The sequence below is a fragment of the Vulpes lagopus genome, chromosome 20 (assembly GCF_018345385.1).
Source record: "Vulpes lagopus strain Blue_001 chromosome 20, ASM1834538v1, whole genome shotgun sequence".
NCBI classification, from domain to species: domain Eukaryota; kingdom Metazoa; phylum Chordata; class Mammalia; order Carnivora; family Canidae; genus Vulpes; species Vulpes lagopus.
Window position 1 is genome coordinate 385,940 of NC_054843.1, and position 14,819 is coordinate 400,758.

Here is a 14,819-nt window from a genome sequence, read left to right on the forward strand (position 1 = left end):
CCCCAGGAGGTCAGGGCTCCACCCCGGGGGTCACCCTACTCCGAGTGCACCACTGCGTCTGTCCTATGAGAAAGGGAGCTTCTCCCCTGGGTGGGTGCTGGGTGGCAAGCCCGGGTGGCCGGGTCCCACGGCTCCCACCCTGCACACCCCGCCCTCTGCGCCCTCCCTCGGCACACCTGGCCCTGCAGAGTCTCCTGCGTCTGCCCCATGGAGACTGGGCTTGGGTCACCCGGGCTCCCCTGTCCCCCGGCCGCTGTCCCCAGCAGCTCCATCCTTGCCACCTGGGCTGGTGACCAGGGCCCTGATGCCACGGAGCATGCTGCCCCCTGGCCTGGTCCAAGCCTCGGGATGGCTGGGCCTCCGGGTGGGCAGGGCCATGTGGCCCAGGGCTCAGGGTCATGCCACTGCGCAGCGGCCTCCCCGCACCGGTGGCAGCCTCGGAGCGCCGCGCAGCACGCCCGCCCCGGGGTGCAGGGACCCACTGCTGAGTGACCCCCAGCGCCCTCTGTGCTTCCTCTGCTCCCGCCAAGGGGCTCGGACACGGTCAGTCGGTCAGTCGCTGCCTCAAAGGATTAGCTTGCTGGTTACGCGGAAAAGCTGGTGGGAGGCGGGGAAGATGGAGAAGGGCCTCCCAGGACCACACCAGGTCACCTGGGTTAGAAGCCGCGCGGAAATGCTCAAGGGGCGGGTCCAAGCCGCAGGGAGCCCCCGGGGGCGGGGCCAAGTCGCAGGGAGACGCCCGGGGGCGGGGCCAAGCCGCATAGAGCCCCCGGGGGCGGGGCCAAGCCGCAGGGAGACCCCGCGGGCGGGTCCAAGCCGCATAGAGCCCCCGGGGGCGGGGCCAAGACGCAGGGAGACGCCCGGGGGCGGGGCCAAGCCGCGGGGAGACGCCCGGGGGCGGGGCCAAGCCGCATAGAGCCCCCGGGGGCGGGGCCAAGCCGCAGGGAGACGCCTGGGGGCGGGGCCAAGCCGCATAGAGCCCCTGGGGGCGGGGCCAAGCCGCAGGGAGACGCCTGGGGGCGGGGCCAAGCCGCATAGAGCCCCCAGGGGCGGGGCCAAGCCGCAAAGAGCCCCTGGGGGCGGGGCCAAGCCGCATAGAGCCCCCGGGGGCGGGGCCAAGCCGCATAGAGCCCCCCAGGGGCGGGTCAAGCCGCATCGAGCCCCCGGGGGCGGGGCCGGAACACCGGTGCAGAAGCCCGCACAGGGCCTTAGCAAATCTAGCAGCACACAACCACGCTGCACCGCAGGTCGGCAGGCTTCACCAGAAAACCAGCGTCACCCCTCACACTACATGCCAAGGAACAAAAGCTGCACGATCCTACCCAAAAATGCAGAAAACGCACGTGGCAAAGCCCCACACCCCGTGGTGGAGGCGAGGCGGCGTAGCAGGAGCAGAGAGGCCTTCTCAGCTTGCTGGGCCCTGGCCCTGGGGTCCCACGTTCTGCCCTCGATGGCCCACCTGACTGTGCGTCCCGCCCCAGGGTGACTGGGGCACGCTGAGGGCACAGCTCATGCGATGGCCGGCAGTGCAGTGTGGCCTCCGGCAGGGACAGCTGGCCCTTGCCGCCCGCACCTGGGGCCTGTCCAGCCCACCCCACCGACTCCAGGTGGAGCCCCGCAGTGCCCAAGGTGAAGCTAGAGTGCCCAGGCGGCCCGGACAGGCAGGGGACCACCCTGATGGCCATTTTGTGGGAAGCGCTACGTCAGAAGTAGCGTGGGGACCCCCGCCCCCGACTCCACGCAGCTCCTGCCCACCTGCTGCCCCACCTGCTGCCTGTGAGGAGCGCGCATGAGCCCAGGGAACGCCAACTTCCCCTGCACATGTGCATGCGGCCTGGCCTTTCCGTCTGAGTCCTGGGCTGCACCTGCCCACCCAGCCCGCCCACCCGCGACGGTGCGGCTGCCTCCCCGAGCCGGCAGGATACGGCCCGGTGTCCACGGCCTGGCCGAGGCCCAGGCTGAGGACAGGGCTCACCACGGGAGGGCTCAGCTGCTGCACCCTGGGCACCACCGTGGGCCCCGTGGGCCTGGTCACTGCACAGCAGAGCCTTGGACGCAGCAGCTGGAGGCCAGGGGTGCATGGACGCCACCGTCCTGCCCCTTCCCAGCCCCACAGCACCCGGGATGGCTCCCATGCATCCCCAGCACTTCAGCCTCCGACACAAAGGCAGCTCTGTGGGGCGAAGGCCCAGGCCCCAGACACCAGCAGTGGGTGCTTCCAGAGGCGGCAGCTCCGGGCTGTGGGGGGTCGCAGGCGGGAGCGAGCGCATCGGCCCGTGGCTGCCCGGCGGCGGCTGCCTTCGCCCCCTGGACTCCTGGACGGTGGTAAAGCAGCCGCTCTGCTTCCCGGATCCCGCCTGGGCTGAGGTCGCTCTGGGGCATCTGTCCCTCCCCAGGCGGTGGGGTGAGGGGACATGAGGTGACGAGGCTGTGAGCTCGCGCAGGCCTGGACGGAGCGCCCCCTCCACACGGGCGGCTGGCGGGCTCGAGATCAAACCTCAGCCCAGCCCCTGACGTGCCAGGGTCCTGGGGCTGGCTCCCCCATCTGCAGGTTTCTCGGGAGTCCCGCAGCGGACCCTCCTCCTCCCCAGCCCCGGCCGCTCGCTAGTCTGGGGCGGGGGGCCTGGCAGTGCCCCAAGTTACCTGTTTGGCAGGGAAGGTCCGGGCACACGATCTGAGGGTCTAGGAGCAAGGAGGGGGCCCAGTCAGTGTCCGCAGGCCGGGGTGGGGGCTGGATCACCGCCCTCCAGCCTCCCGTCCCCCGGCCTGGCATGGACACGGCGGGGCACGGCGGGGCAGACGGCCGCTCACCTGGGCACAGGACGTCCTCCATGTCGTCGATGAACTTCTCGGCCACCAGATCAGAGAAAAGGGTCATGTTCCGCACCTGCTGCGGCTTGTCGCAGGCGATGGAGTAGAGGTTCTCGCTCTCGTGCCTCTCGTGGAACATGTCGCCAATGCCGATGGCCGTCACCGTGACGTCGTGGTTGCACAGCGCCCGCAGGTTGAGGTCGTCGTCCCGGGGGTCGTGGCGGCCGTCCGTGATGACCACCGCGAACACGCGGGTCTTCTGGCGCCGGCTCTCCTTGATGAGCTGGTTGTAGGCGAACTTGAGGGCCGAGGGCGTCCAGGTGCCGCCGGCGATCCACTCCAGGTTCTTGACGGCCTCCTTGAAGCTGGACAGCGAGTCGATGCGCTCGTCGTCCAGCTGGATGGCCTCGAAGGTGCCCTCGTGGCTGTACTGCACCACGCCCACACGGGTCCCTGTGGCCGGCAGGACGTCAGGGTGCTAGCTGCCGCCCCTGCCCCCGCCGCCCGGTGTGCCCGCTCCCGGGGGCCGCGGCCACTCTGGGCAAAGCCGAGACCCGGCCCTCGAGACCCGCCACCCCTCGTGACCGGCCCGTGGGCACCTGTCCTCCCCGCCCACGCCCGGGACTCCCGACGCCCCCCGCCCCGCCCCGGGGGGCAGCTGACCGGTCTCTGACTTGGGGTCCTTGGCGATGGCCCCCAGCCTGTTGACCACGTTGATGACGAAGTTCTTCTCCAGCGTGAAGTTGGTGTAGCCGATGCTCTCGGAGCTGTCGATGACGAACACCACGTCCAGGGCGCCACACCGCTTCTCGCAGTCTGCGGGCCGGGGGCGCGGTCAGGGGGGCGCTGACCCCGGGCCTTGGGAGACACGCCCGGGCGCGCAGTGGGAAACGGGACCCGAGGGGCGGGCACGACCCTGACCACTGACCCTGGACCCCGGACGCAAGTGGGGGCCGGGACTCACCGCAGCACCCGCACGTCTCCCTCACGTAGGTCATGACGTCACACTCCTGCAACACAGGGGGGGTTGGTCCTGGGCCGAGGCGGCCGCTCCAGGGAGGGGCCGGGGGCCGGGGCCCTGGAGCTCGAGCTGCCCGCACCCTCTGAGCCCCCTGCCGCCCCGCATCCCCAGTGTAAGAGCAGGGAGCGCACGATGCCATCCCCACCCGCCACTCACCGTGAGGCCGGGGTCTCCCGGGGGACCGGGCTCTCCCTGGAGGACAGAGGGTGACAGTGAGAGGAGGCCCCTGTCTGGGCTGGGGCTGGGTGCCCCCACCCTGCTTCAGGGACCCCGCGGTTCCAGCCTGAGGCTCGGGGTGCACGCTGGCCGGGGTGGCCCAGGCTGGGGCCCGAGGGCCGGAGCCACCACAGCTGACCTACCTCGGGTCCTGGGGATCCTCTTGGGCCGCGAGGGCCTGGCTCGCCAGGGGGACCAGGATCTGCCTGAGGAGGGAGGAGGGCGGGTGGGCGGCGGCCTCCACCCTGGGCCCCCCGCGGTACCCCCCGCCCCCCACAGCCCCGGGTACTCACGGGCTCGCCCTTCTCGCCCTTCCTCCCTGGATCTCCTTTGGCACCAAAGTCACCTCTGCCTCCCTGAGCACAGGACACGGGTCAGCCCCGGGGTGGGAAGTGTGGCGTGTCCCCACCCCCAGCCGGACCCCAGGGCGTCTGCTGGGGGCACCACCGGGTTTTCGTCAGAGGTGGGGTCGGGGGCCGGGGGGTTAGCAGCCGCGTCACGGCGTTTCAGGACAAGCGCAGTCTCCGTTTGGGAGACGCCAGCACGAGGCAGCCGGGAAGTTGGGGTGAGGCTGGGGGCCTGTAGCTGCCCGGGGGGGTGTGGGTGCGGGTCGGGTCGGTTGGGTGCAGGTGCAGGTGCAGGTCAGGTGGGCGTCGGGTCAGGTGCGGGTATTGGTCGGGTGCAGGTGCGGGTCGGGTCGGGTGCGGCCGGTGCACACGTACCTCGGGGCCAGGAGGGCCAGGCTCGCCTTTCTCTCCCTGCGGGGAAGCACAGCTGTCACTCTGCACACCCCGACCCCTGCCCTGGGGCGGGAGGCTGGCTGTCCTGGGGACCGGGGTTTCTGGAAGCCCCTCCTGCCCCCTCGGGGGGTCTGTTATCTCAGCTGCAGGAGCGCCGTGCCCCAGACGCACCCTACGACCCGCGCTGTGTCTGGGGGTCTCTGCACCAGACAAGGACGCCCCCTTGCCCTCGCCTTGTCCCCAGGAGGGAGGCCCTCGCAGGAACCGCTGGGAGCCCCTGGGCCCTGCCGGCCCCCACCTCTGCTGGGACTTACGGGTGTTCCTCGGGGTCCCGGGTAGCTGAATCCAGGCCTGCCGGGGTCTCCCTGCGGATGGGGGGCTGGTCAGGAGGGTCCAGTGGGAGAGGAGAGGCTGAGCTGGCTGGGCTGAGGACGGGCGCCCACGGGACTGGGCTGTGGGTTGGGGGGGCCACGCGTGCAGGACGGCCTGGGGCCATGCAACCCCGAGGGAGAGAATGGGCGGGACTGCCCAACCCCTCACGACCCCACTCCAAGGAAGGGGCCTGGCACGCAGCCGGCAGCCCCCCGAGAGCTGAGAGGGACTGGCCCCCGAGGGTAGGGACGAACCTTGGGACCAGGCTGTCCTGACTCTCCACGGGGACCGGCGTCACCGGGGTCTCCCCGAGATCCCTGAGGGCAGAGAGAAAGTGGGGTCGGCACCCATGGGGGGCGGACCGCATCCAGCGACACATCCTCCACGCTGCTGCCCTGTGCACTGGGCAGCCCCAGCTTCCCTGCCTGGCTCCCCGCTCCCGGACGCCCCATCCTGGCCCCCACCCCACCCCTGCTCCTGCTCCTGCCTGCACAGCTGGACCCCCCAGGGCAGGGTGACCACGCGAGCTGCCCCCCGACCCCATGTTGCGGCCCGAGCGTGCCATGGGCCAGCGTCTTGCGGGCAGGAGGACCCGAGGAGCCCTACAGGGGGGGAAGCCTGGCCCCAGAGCCACCAGGCCCTCCCAGGCGCCCTGCCACTGACCTTCTTCCCCGGCTCCCCGAGAGCCCCCTGGGGGCCCCTGGGTCCTGGCAAGCCTCGGTCTCCCTGGAAGGAAAGGAGACCCCGCTGTGATCACTGCAGGTTGGGTGGAGCTGGGGCCCCAGCTGTCCCCTAGGACGTCCAGGGAGGGGGGGCAGGCCCCAGGCTCCCCTCCAGCCAGGACCCGGGCGGCCTCACTCACCTTGGCTCCTTTGTTCCCCACCTCTCCAGCCAGACCCCGGGGACCCTCCGGGCCAGGGTCTCCCTGTGAGAAGAGGCCAAGTCAGTCTCGGGCAGGTGGAGGGGAGGGGAGGGGGGCCCGATTACGGAGGGGGTGCCGGAGCACAGCCCTGCTCACTCGGTCACACGCACCAGGGACGGCACCGCCACCCACGTCCCAGAGGAGGAAGCCCCTCCTGCCAGGCCTCGCCCCACACCTTGTGTGGTCCTGCCACCCAGACATCCTGAGCGAGGGGCGGAGGGAGAAGCGGGCCGCCCGGTGAGCGGGGAGCCCGACATAGGACTCGATCCCAGGACCCCAGGGTCACGGCCTGAGCCGAGGGCAGACCCCGCACCGACTGAGCCCCCGGGCGCCCCGGGGTCACTTCTGTTTTCCGGGGTGGCCCAGGAGGGGGTCACTGGTTCTCCCGGGTCCCAGGGCCCCGTTGACACCGTGGGGAGACCTGTGCAGAGGCAGACGCGGCGGACACTGCCCCTCACTCACCTTCTCACCCTTGGGGCCGTTGACGCCCGGGCTGCCCTTGGCTCCTGGGTCCCCCCTGCGCCCCTGCGGGGAACAGTGTGTGTCAGGGGGCCCTGGTGGTGGCACCACGTGGGGCCCATGCTCTGCTCTCGTCACCCCGGCCTGGGCTCTGGGGGCGAGTCATTTTGCAGCCAAGGATTTGGAAACGCGGGGCTCCTGGTCAGGGTGTGAGACGGGGCCAGTGGGGGGTGCAGCCGACGTGACCGGGCCCAGCCTGGACCCGCGATCAGCATGGTCATTCCGCTCACTTCCGGGCCGGCTAGGCCTGGGGCGGGGCCCCGCTCTGTGAGACCTGGAGGGACACGGGCCTGCGGGCGGGGGTGCCAGGTGGGACCCGCGGAGGGTGAGCCTGAGGGCACGTCCGGCCCTCGGGGTGTCCTGCTGGGAGGGGAATGTGGGGCACGAGGCCGGTCCCCAGGCGGGGGTGCAGACAGAGGGGGCCTGCCCCGCCCGCACCTGTTCTGTGGCCCATCCCAAGTGTCCGCAAGGGGGGACAACGCGGCCCACGGGGAACGGCCGGCGGGCGCTGGGCTCCAAGAGGCCCGGACAGGGTGAGAGCGGGAGGGTGGGCAGGCGGGGCAGAGCCTGCAGGGGCAGAGCAGGGACTCACTGGCTCGCCTTTGGGTCCTCGGGGCCCAGGTCCCCCCTTGGCTCCTTTCACGCCAGGGCTTCCTGGGGACCCGTTGTTGCCTTGATACCCCTGCAGAGAGGACACGTGTCAGCCACAGCGGGAGGGGCCCCGCGGAGCACCCAGGGCCTGGAGCCCGGCCGCCGGCACGGGGGAGGGGGGGTGCGGCAGGCAGGGCGCGGGCAGCTGGTGGGGTGGGGACCCGCTGGGGGCACCTGCCTTGCTTCCTTTGGCCCCGCTGTCTCCTGGGGGGCCCCTGCGTCCCGGGCGGCCGGCGTCTCCCTGGAAAAGTGGAGAAATCAGCCTCACACCGTCCGCTGCGGGCCTCAGGACCCCCACGGCTGCGCGGGTGAGAGACGCAGCCCTGGAGGCCCGGGAGGACGGGGCTGGGCCGCGGGCAGCCCCCCCAGCGTGAGTGCCCCCCACCCCCCCTGCTCCTGCAGCCCCTCAGGCAGTACTGCTGACCCTCCTGCTTCTGTGTCCGTCTGCAGGGACCAGCCCTCTGAGGGCTCCTAGGACGGGACGCCCCCACGCCCCCACCCCCAGGCCCGGCAGGCAGGAGAGCCACCAGGCTGCCCTCGAGGCCACGGCCCGGGCGGGCGGCCTACCTTGGTGCCCTGGTCCCCTTGCTCCCCGGGGCTGCCGGCTTCCCCTGCGTATCCGTCGGGTCCCTGCAAGACGGGGGGACGGGGCTATCCTGGGCTCCTGTCCCCGCACTGTGCGCCCCACCCATGGCTCAGGGCCAGAGTCCCATCCGGGGAGCACCGCCCCCTCACCCAGAAGCCCCCGAGACTACCTCTCGTCGTGTGCCCACGACTCTGGCTGAGCCCTGGGGAGGTGGTTGGGGCAGGAGGCGGCTGAAGGGAAGGTGTAGGCCGAGGGACTCCCGGCTCCCTCGCTGTCCCCACCCGCCGCCCCCGCCCCGGGTCTCCCAGAGCCAGGGCTTGAACCCCAGGAGGGACACAGTTGCACTTACCCGGCTCCCGGGGTCGCCCTTGCAGCCAGGAGGCCCGATGCGCCCCAGCTTGCCCTGAGGGGGGACAGGGTGCACAGGGTGGGTCAGGTGGTGACAGACAAACGGAGGGCCAGTGCCCCCCCGCCACCCCCAGTGGGCACACGGCTGTGCCTCCAGGGGCTCAACCATAGGGTGGCGTCTGCGGGGTGGCCGCGGGCCCCTGGACATGGCTGGACATGTGCGCGGCCTGCACGCAGGCCAGAACCGGGCTTCTGGAGCCCAGCGGGACCGGCGGCCCATCCTGAGGCACAAATGTGCGTCCTGGCTCTCAGGACGCTGCTCCTTCCCTGCGTCCGTCCGGCCACGGGCTGTGGGCAGTGGCCCCGGCAAGGACCCGGGGGCTCGGGGAGGCTCTGCTCACTCCCAGAACTCAGAAGGGGGGACGCGCCCCCACCCGAGGAGGGGGCCCCAGACGCACTCTACCTTCTGTCCGTCGGTCCCGTTCTTGCCGGCCAGGCCGGGGGCCCCCTGGAGGGACAGGTCGGTGGTCAGCACTTGTAGCAGCGGGAAGGGGGGTGCCGGCCCGCCCACCTGCCCGGCCCCCACGGCCCCCGTGACCGCCGCGGCCCGCTTACCTTCCGCCCGTCGGCTCCAAATTCACCCTGTGCAGGAGGGAAGCGAGGCGGGTTAGCTCAGCGGCCCCCGGACGCCACCTGGACCCCGGAGAGGGCCGCCCCCACCCCCCGCCCGCAGGACGCTGGGGATTGAGCCCCGATCAGGGCTCAGGGCCGCAGGCTCGCCGATGGACGCTGCTGGGGGCTGGCGCCGAGCTGGAGCGGTGGCCACGGGGGGGTCTCACCTTCTCTCCTTTGAAGCCAGGAACACCCTGAGGTAGGAAGCAAGAGCGGCGTTACCGTGGTTGCTCCGGGGACGGCCAGGGCGGGGGGCAGCCTCCGGGGACACACGACCAGGACTGGGGCGGGGGCTCGGTTCAGGGACAGCATTCCAGATATTGGGATTCTCGCGTTGGGGCGAGGGCAGGCAGGGACCTCCCGACCTGTGGGACAGCCCCCACTGGCCCAGGCCACCCTGGGCTGGTCCCCCCACCGCAGCCCCGGGGACGGGGGGCCAGCAACTTGCCTTGGGTCCTGGGAAGCCAATGGGGCCTTCGATGCCGGGATCTCCCTGTGGACGAAGAACAAACAGCGGCGGCTGAACCCCAGTCCTGGAGAATCGGAGCCGGTGGGGCCGGGGTGCAGAGGACACTCACCTGGCGACCCTTCTGCCCGGGTTCTCCTGGCTCGCCCATGTTGCCCTTGGCGCCCTAAAAGCAGATGATGGACAAAGGGGTGAACGAAGGCAGGAGGAGGAGAGCAGACCACGGAGCGGGCAGGTGGGCAGACGCTTCTGAACTGCCGTGTCCTGCTCTGGGGCTCCTCTGAGTCCCCTCGGATGCCCACTGTGGTCCCCCCGTCCCCCGGAGGCCCAGGGCATATCCACGCCTGGGCTGGGGCGGGTGGCAGGGCCAGCAGGACGGGGCGGGCTGCCGAGCACCTGTCCTGCTCCTGGCGGCCGCGCACGGACCACACTGAGGAGGGAACCGGGGAGCTCCGGGGGGACACCCTGCCCACGGCGCAGCTCCCCGGCCTCCTCTGCTGCGGCCGCTGACAGCACCACTGGCACTTCTTTTTTTTTTTTTAAAAATTTTTATTTTTATTTATGATAGTCACAGAGAGAGAGAGAGAGAGAGAGAGAGAGGCAGAGACATAGGCAGAGGGAGAAGCAGGCTCCATTCACCAGGAGCCTGACGTGGGATTCAATCCTGGGTCTCCAGGATCACGCCCTGGGCCAAAGGCAGGCGCTAAACCGCTGCGCCACCCAGGGATCCCACCACTGGCACTTCTGAGGCCCTGGCACAGAACTTCGTAAGGAAGCTGGAAGCCACGTATTTAATAAGCCACGGAAGTCGGTGATTTCCTCAGCCAGCAGCCCCGTCACCAGCAGAACCGCTTCACGTTTCGTGTCCTGCTCAAGCCCCCTCACTTTATGACCAGGACATTCCCACGGCAAATCCTAACTAAAAAAGTGTTTCTGCTTTCCTCAAAAAATGCCATTTTTAACTGGAAGGAGCTACACAAGACTTCCAGGTCTCCGGGGTCGAGGGTTGACGGCGCTCCCGGCCCCACGTGTGGAGCCGAGGGGGGTGGCCCGGGCCGCTTACCTTCTGTCCGCGGTAGCCCTTGGGGCCGGGGGGCCCGGGGATCTCCAGACAGCTCACCTTGTAGCACTGAAACGAGAAGCAAGAGGTGCTGGGCAAGGTCGGCGCCCAGAGCCTGGGGGGGGGTGGTGCGGAGGCAGCCCTGGGTGGCCGACGGGAGCAGGGGCCACAGGGGGACAAGCCAATGGAGGAGGTGCCCAGGAGCTCCCGAGGCCCACAGACACCCTGGCCACGTCTGGGAGAACCAAGGAGGGATGGAACCCGCCTGTCCGGGCACCAGCTGTGTGTGGGGTTCCCACTCCGTGTCCGTGGGCGGCGGTGCTAGGGGAGGGCGCTGCTGGAGGGGCCCCTGGGGGAGGGGGAGTGCAGGCTCCTGGCTGTGAGCTGCGGGGGGTGGTGCATGGGGACAGGAGACATCAGGAGACGCATGGGGACGGAGGACATTGAGGGAGGCGGGGATGTCAGGAGATGCATGGGGATGGGAGGATGTTGGGGGACGCACGGGGATGGGGATGGAGGATGTCAGGGGATGCACGGGTATGTGGGGATGTTGGGGGATGTACGGGGTCAGGGACGTGGGATGTCGGGGGACATATGGGGACTGGAGGATGTTGGAGTTGCATGGGGACAAGGATGGGGGATGTCAGGGGATGCATAGGATGTGGGGACTTTGGGGGATGTATGGGGTTGGGGATGGGGGATGTCAGGGGATGCACGGGGATGTGGGGACATTGAGGGATGTACGGGGTCGGGGATGGGGGATGTCAGGGGACATATGGGGATGGGAGGACGTCAGAGTTTGCATAGGGACAGGGATGGGGGACGTTGGGGGCCCAGGGCAGAAGCTCAGCGGCCTGTCCCCCTGGCCTGGGGCTTCGAGGGCGGCCCTAGCGCCGACCCCTGGGGCGCCGCCTGCCTCCGGCCAGCAGCCCCTGGTTCACGCTGAGCGGCCTCAGGCCCCCCAAGCGGAGGGTCTGCCTGCCCGGCCCCGGGGGGCGCCGCAGAGGCCCAGGGGCAGCACCGGGCCGGGCTGGCAGGAACCGGCGACGTCGCTCACCTCTCCGTAGGCTTCGTGTTTCTGCAGGAAAGACAAAAAGCAGGCCCTTAGCGGGGGCTGGGGGCTGGGGGCGGGCAGTCTGGGCGGCGCCGCGGGAGGGCGCAGAGGGGTAAACTGAGTCCCAGAGCCTCGCGCGGCCCGGCCCCGGGGCGGGGGCGCTCACCATGACCTTGATGATGCGGTTGACCGTGTCCTGGTCGATGTCCAGGTCGGAGCGCACCGTGGCGTAGTCGTTGCGGTAGAGCTCCAGGGGCACGCTGGCCATGTCCCGCAGCCCCTGCTCGTTGGGGCTCCGGTTGGGGGCGACGGCGAAGACCCGGACGCCCTCCTCGCGGGCCCGCTCGGCCTGCAGCTTGACGCCGCCGCACGGGCTGCCGGTGACGTGGCCGTCGGTGACCACGACCGCGAAGTGCGCGCCGCCCTTGCCCTTGAGCCGCCGCACCTCGTGCGTCATGTTGGCCAGCGCGCAGTCGGTGAAGGTGCCCTTGCGGATGGAGACGATGCTCTCCAGGCTCTTGGTGAAGGAGGCGCGGTCGCTGTCGGGCGGGCTGAACACGCGCACCGCGTCCGAGAAGTGCAGGCCGCCGTAGCGCCAGCTCAGGGCCACCTGGTCCAGGTAGGTCTCGTCCTGCAGCTGGCTCACGAACTGGCGCACGAACTGCTTCATGTGGTACAGCAGGCTGTCGATGGGGGACTGCATGGTGACGCTCTCCGACGTGTCCAGCACGAAGTACACGTTGATGGGGCAGTCGGCCTTCTCTGCGGGCGGGGCGCGTCACTGGGCGGGGCGGGGCGGGATGCGGGGCGGGGCGGGATGCGGGGCGAGATGCTGGGCGGGGCGGGATGCGGGGCGGGGCGGGATGCTGGGCGGGGCCAGGATGCGGGCCGGGATGCTGGGCGGGCCGGGATGCTGGGCGGGGCGGGATGCTGGGCGGGGCGGGATGCGGGGCGAGATGCTGGGCGGGGCGGGATGCGGGGCGGGGCGGGATGCTGGGCGGGGCCAGGATGCGGGCCGGGATGCTGGGCGGGCCGGGATGCTGGGCGGGGCGGGATGCTGGGCGGGGCGGGATGCGGGGCGAGATGCTGGGCGGGGCGGGATGCGGGGCGGGGCGGGATGCTGGGCGGGGCCAGGATGCGGGCCGGGATGCTGGGTGGGGCGGGATGCTGGGCGGGCCGGGATGCTGGGTGGGGCGGGATGCTGGGCGGGGCGGGATGCTGGGTGGGGCGGGATGCGGGGCGGGGCGGGATGCGGGGCGGGGCGGGATGCTGGGCGGGGCGGGATGCTGGGCGGGGCCAGGATGCGGGCCGGGATGCTGGGCGGGGCCAGGATGCGGGCCGGGATGCTGGGCGGGGCCGGGATGCTGGGCGGGGCGGGGTGCTGGGCGGGGCCGGGATGCGGGGCGGGATGCTGGGCAGGGCGGGATGCTGGGCGGGGCCGGGATGCTGGGCGGGGCGGGGTGCTGGGCGGGGCGGGGTGCTGGGCGGGGCCGGGATGCGGGGCGGGATGCTGGGCGGGGCGGGATGCTGGGCGGGGCCAGGATGCTGGGCGGGGGCGGAGCGCTGAGGGGGCGGGGCCGGGATGCTGGGCGGGCCGGGGTGCGGGGTGGGGAGCGGGCCGGGGATGCTGGGCGGGGCGAGGTGCGGATGCTGGGCGGGGCGGGATGCGGGGCGGGGCGGGGTGCTGGGCGGGGCGGGATGCGGGGCGGGGCGGAGCGCTGAGGGGGCGGGGCGGGATGCGGGGCGGGGCGCGATGCTGGGCGGGGCGGGATGCTGGGCGGGGCCGGGATGCGGGGCGGGATGCTGGGCGGGGCGGGATGCGGGGCGGGGCGGAGCGCTGAGGGGGCGGGGCGGGATGCTGGGCGGGGGCGGGATGCGGGGCGGGGCGGAGCGCTGAGGGGGCGGGGCGGGATGCGGGGCGGGGTGCGATGCTGGGCGGGGCGGGATGCGGGACGGGGCGGAGCGCTGAGGGGGCGGGGCGGGATGCTGGGCGGGGCGCGGGGCGGGATGCTGGGCGGGGCCGGGATGCAGGGCGGGGGCGGAGCGCTGAGGGGGCGGGGCCGGGATGCTGGGCGGGCCGGGGTGCGGGGTGGGGAGCGGGCCGGGGATGCTGGGCGGGGCGGGATGCTGGGCGGGGCGGGGTGCTGGGCGGGGGCGGGATGCTGGGCGGGGCGGGATGCTGGGCGGGGCCAGGATGCTGGGCGGGGGCGGAGCGCTGAGGGGGCGGGGCCGGGATGCTGGGCGGGCCGGGGTGCGGGGTGGGGAGCGGGCCGGGGATGCTGGGCGGGGCGAGGTGCGGATGCTGGGCGGGGCGGGATGCGGGGCGGGGCGGGGTGCTGGGCGGGGCGGGATGCGGGGCGGGGCGGAGCGCTGAGGGGGCGGGGCGGGATGCGGGGCGGGGCGCGATGCTGGGCGGGGCGGGATGCTGGGCGGGGCCGGGATGCGGGGCGGGATGCTGGGCGGGGCGGGATGCGGGGCGGGGCGGAGCGCTGAGGGGGCGGGGCGGGATGCTGGGCGGGGGCGGGATGCGGGGCGGGGCGGAGCGCTGAGGGGGCGGGGCGGGATGCGGGGCGGGGTGCGATGCTGGGCGGGGCGGGATGCGGGACGGGGCGGAGCGCTGAGGGGGCGGGGCGGGATGCTGGGCGGGGCGCGGGGCGGGATGCTGGGCGGGGCCGGGATGCAGGGCGGGGGCGGAGCGCTGAGGGGGCGGGGCCGGGATGCTGGGCGGGCCGGGGTGCGGGGTGGGGAGCGGGCCGGGGATGCTGGGCGGGGCGAGGTGCAGATGCTGGGCGGGGCCGGGATGCTGGGCCGGGGGCGGAGCCAGGGGGCGGGGCCGGGATGCTGGGCGGGGGCCGGAGCCGGGATGCCGGTCTGGGGGCAGGGCCAGGATGCGAGGGCCGGGGGTGGAACCGGGATGCTGGGCGGGGGGAGGGGCGCTGGGGGGGCGGGGCCAGGATGCTGGGCGGGACTGGGGCGGGATGCTGGGCCGGGACGCTGGCCCCTCCCTCCCCCCCACGCAGCCCCGCAGGTACCTGGACAGCTGTTTCTGTCGGAGGTGGGGGGCGCCACGACCTCCTGCTGCTGCGCACGCAGCGCCCCCAGGAGCCCCCAGAGCAGGAGGGCGGAGCAGGGGCCTCGGAGCATCCTGGCGGCACCCACGCGCCCCGACGTCCTGCAACACGGAGGAGCCGCCGCTGCACAAGCGCCCTCGCAGGTGTCGCGGCGCCCTGGGCCCTCCGCCGGGGCGGGGTGACGCGGTGGGGGCGCCCTCGTCCTCGCCCCCGCCAGCCACACCTCGTGGCCCGGGGTCCGCGCCCACCTCTGCCCTCTGGGGGCTGCGGGCGCTAAGCCGACAGGTGCTTAGGAAGCGGGAACGCCAGG

General features: G+C 72.5%; 1 protein-coding gene across 2 annotated transcripts in view; it reads right to left on the minus strand.

Annotated features, from left to right (window-relative positions):
- Positions 1-14,819, minus strand: part of COL6A2 (collagen type VI alpha 2 chain) — a 33,221-nt gene that overhangs the window by 3,693 nt on the left and 14,709 nt on the right. For both annotated transcript variants that reach the window (XM_041735000.1, XM_041734999.1), the window contains exons 2-27: positions 14,471-14,610; positions 11,605-12,200; positions 11,442-11,462; positions 10,388-10,453; positions 9,437-9,490; positions 9,307-9,351; positions 9,026-9,052; positions 8,802-8,828; positions 8,650-8,694; positions 8,188-8,241; positions 7,820-7,882; positions 7,431-7,493; positions 7,194-7,283; positions 6,545-6,607; positions 6,023-6,085; positions 5,824-5,886; positions 5,415-5,477; positions 5,103-5,153; positions 4,771-4,806; positions 4,342-4,404; positions 4,192-4,254; positions 3,989-4,024; positions 3,776-3,821; positions 3,475-3,627; positions 2,812-3,264; positions 2,644-2,682 (exon numbers count right to left, since the gene is read on the minus strand). In XM_041735000.1, coding sequence (XP_041590934.1) covers positions 2,644-2,682; positions 2,812-3,264; positions 3,475-3,627; positions 3,776-3,821; positions 3,989-4,024; positions 4,192-4,254; positions 4,342-4,404; positions 4,771-4,806; positions 5,103-5,153; positions 5,415-5,477; positions 5,824-5,886; positions 6,023-6,085; positions 6,545-6,607; positions 7,194-7,283; positions 7,431-7,493; positions 7,820-7,882; positions 8,188-8,241; positions 8,650-8,694; positions 8,802-8,828; positions 9,026-9,052; positions 9,307-9,351; positions 9,437-9,490; positions 10,388-10,453; positions 11,442-11,462; positions 11,605-12,200; positions 14,471-14,582 — 2,455 coding nt within the window. In that variant the 5' untranslated portion in view covers positions 14,583-14,610. The remainder of the gene's footprint in view (positions 1-2,643; positions 2,683-2,811; positions 3,265-3,474; positions 3,628-3,775; positions 3,822-3,988; positions 4,025-4,191; positions 4,255-4,341; positions 4,405-4,770; positions 4,807-5,102; positions 5,154-5,414; positions 5,478-5,823; positions 5,887-6,022; positions 6,086-6,544; positions 6,608-7,193; positions 7,284-7,430; positions 7,494-7,819; positions 7,883-8,187; positions 8,242-8,649; positions 8,695-8,801; positions 8,829-9,025; positions 9,053-9,306; positions 9,352-9,436; positions 9,491-10,387; positions 10,454-11,441; positions 11,463-11,604; positions 12,201-14,470; positions 14,611-14,819) is intronic.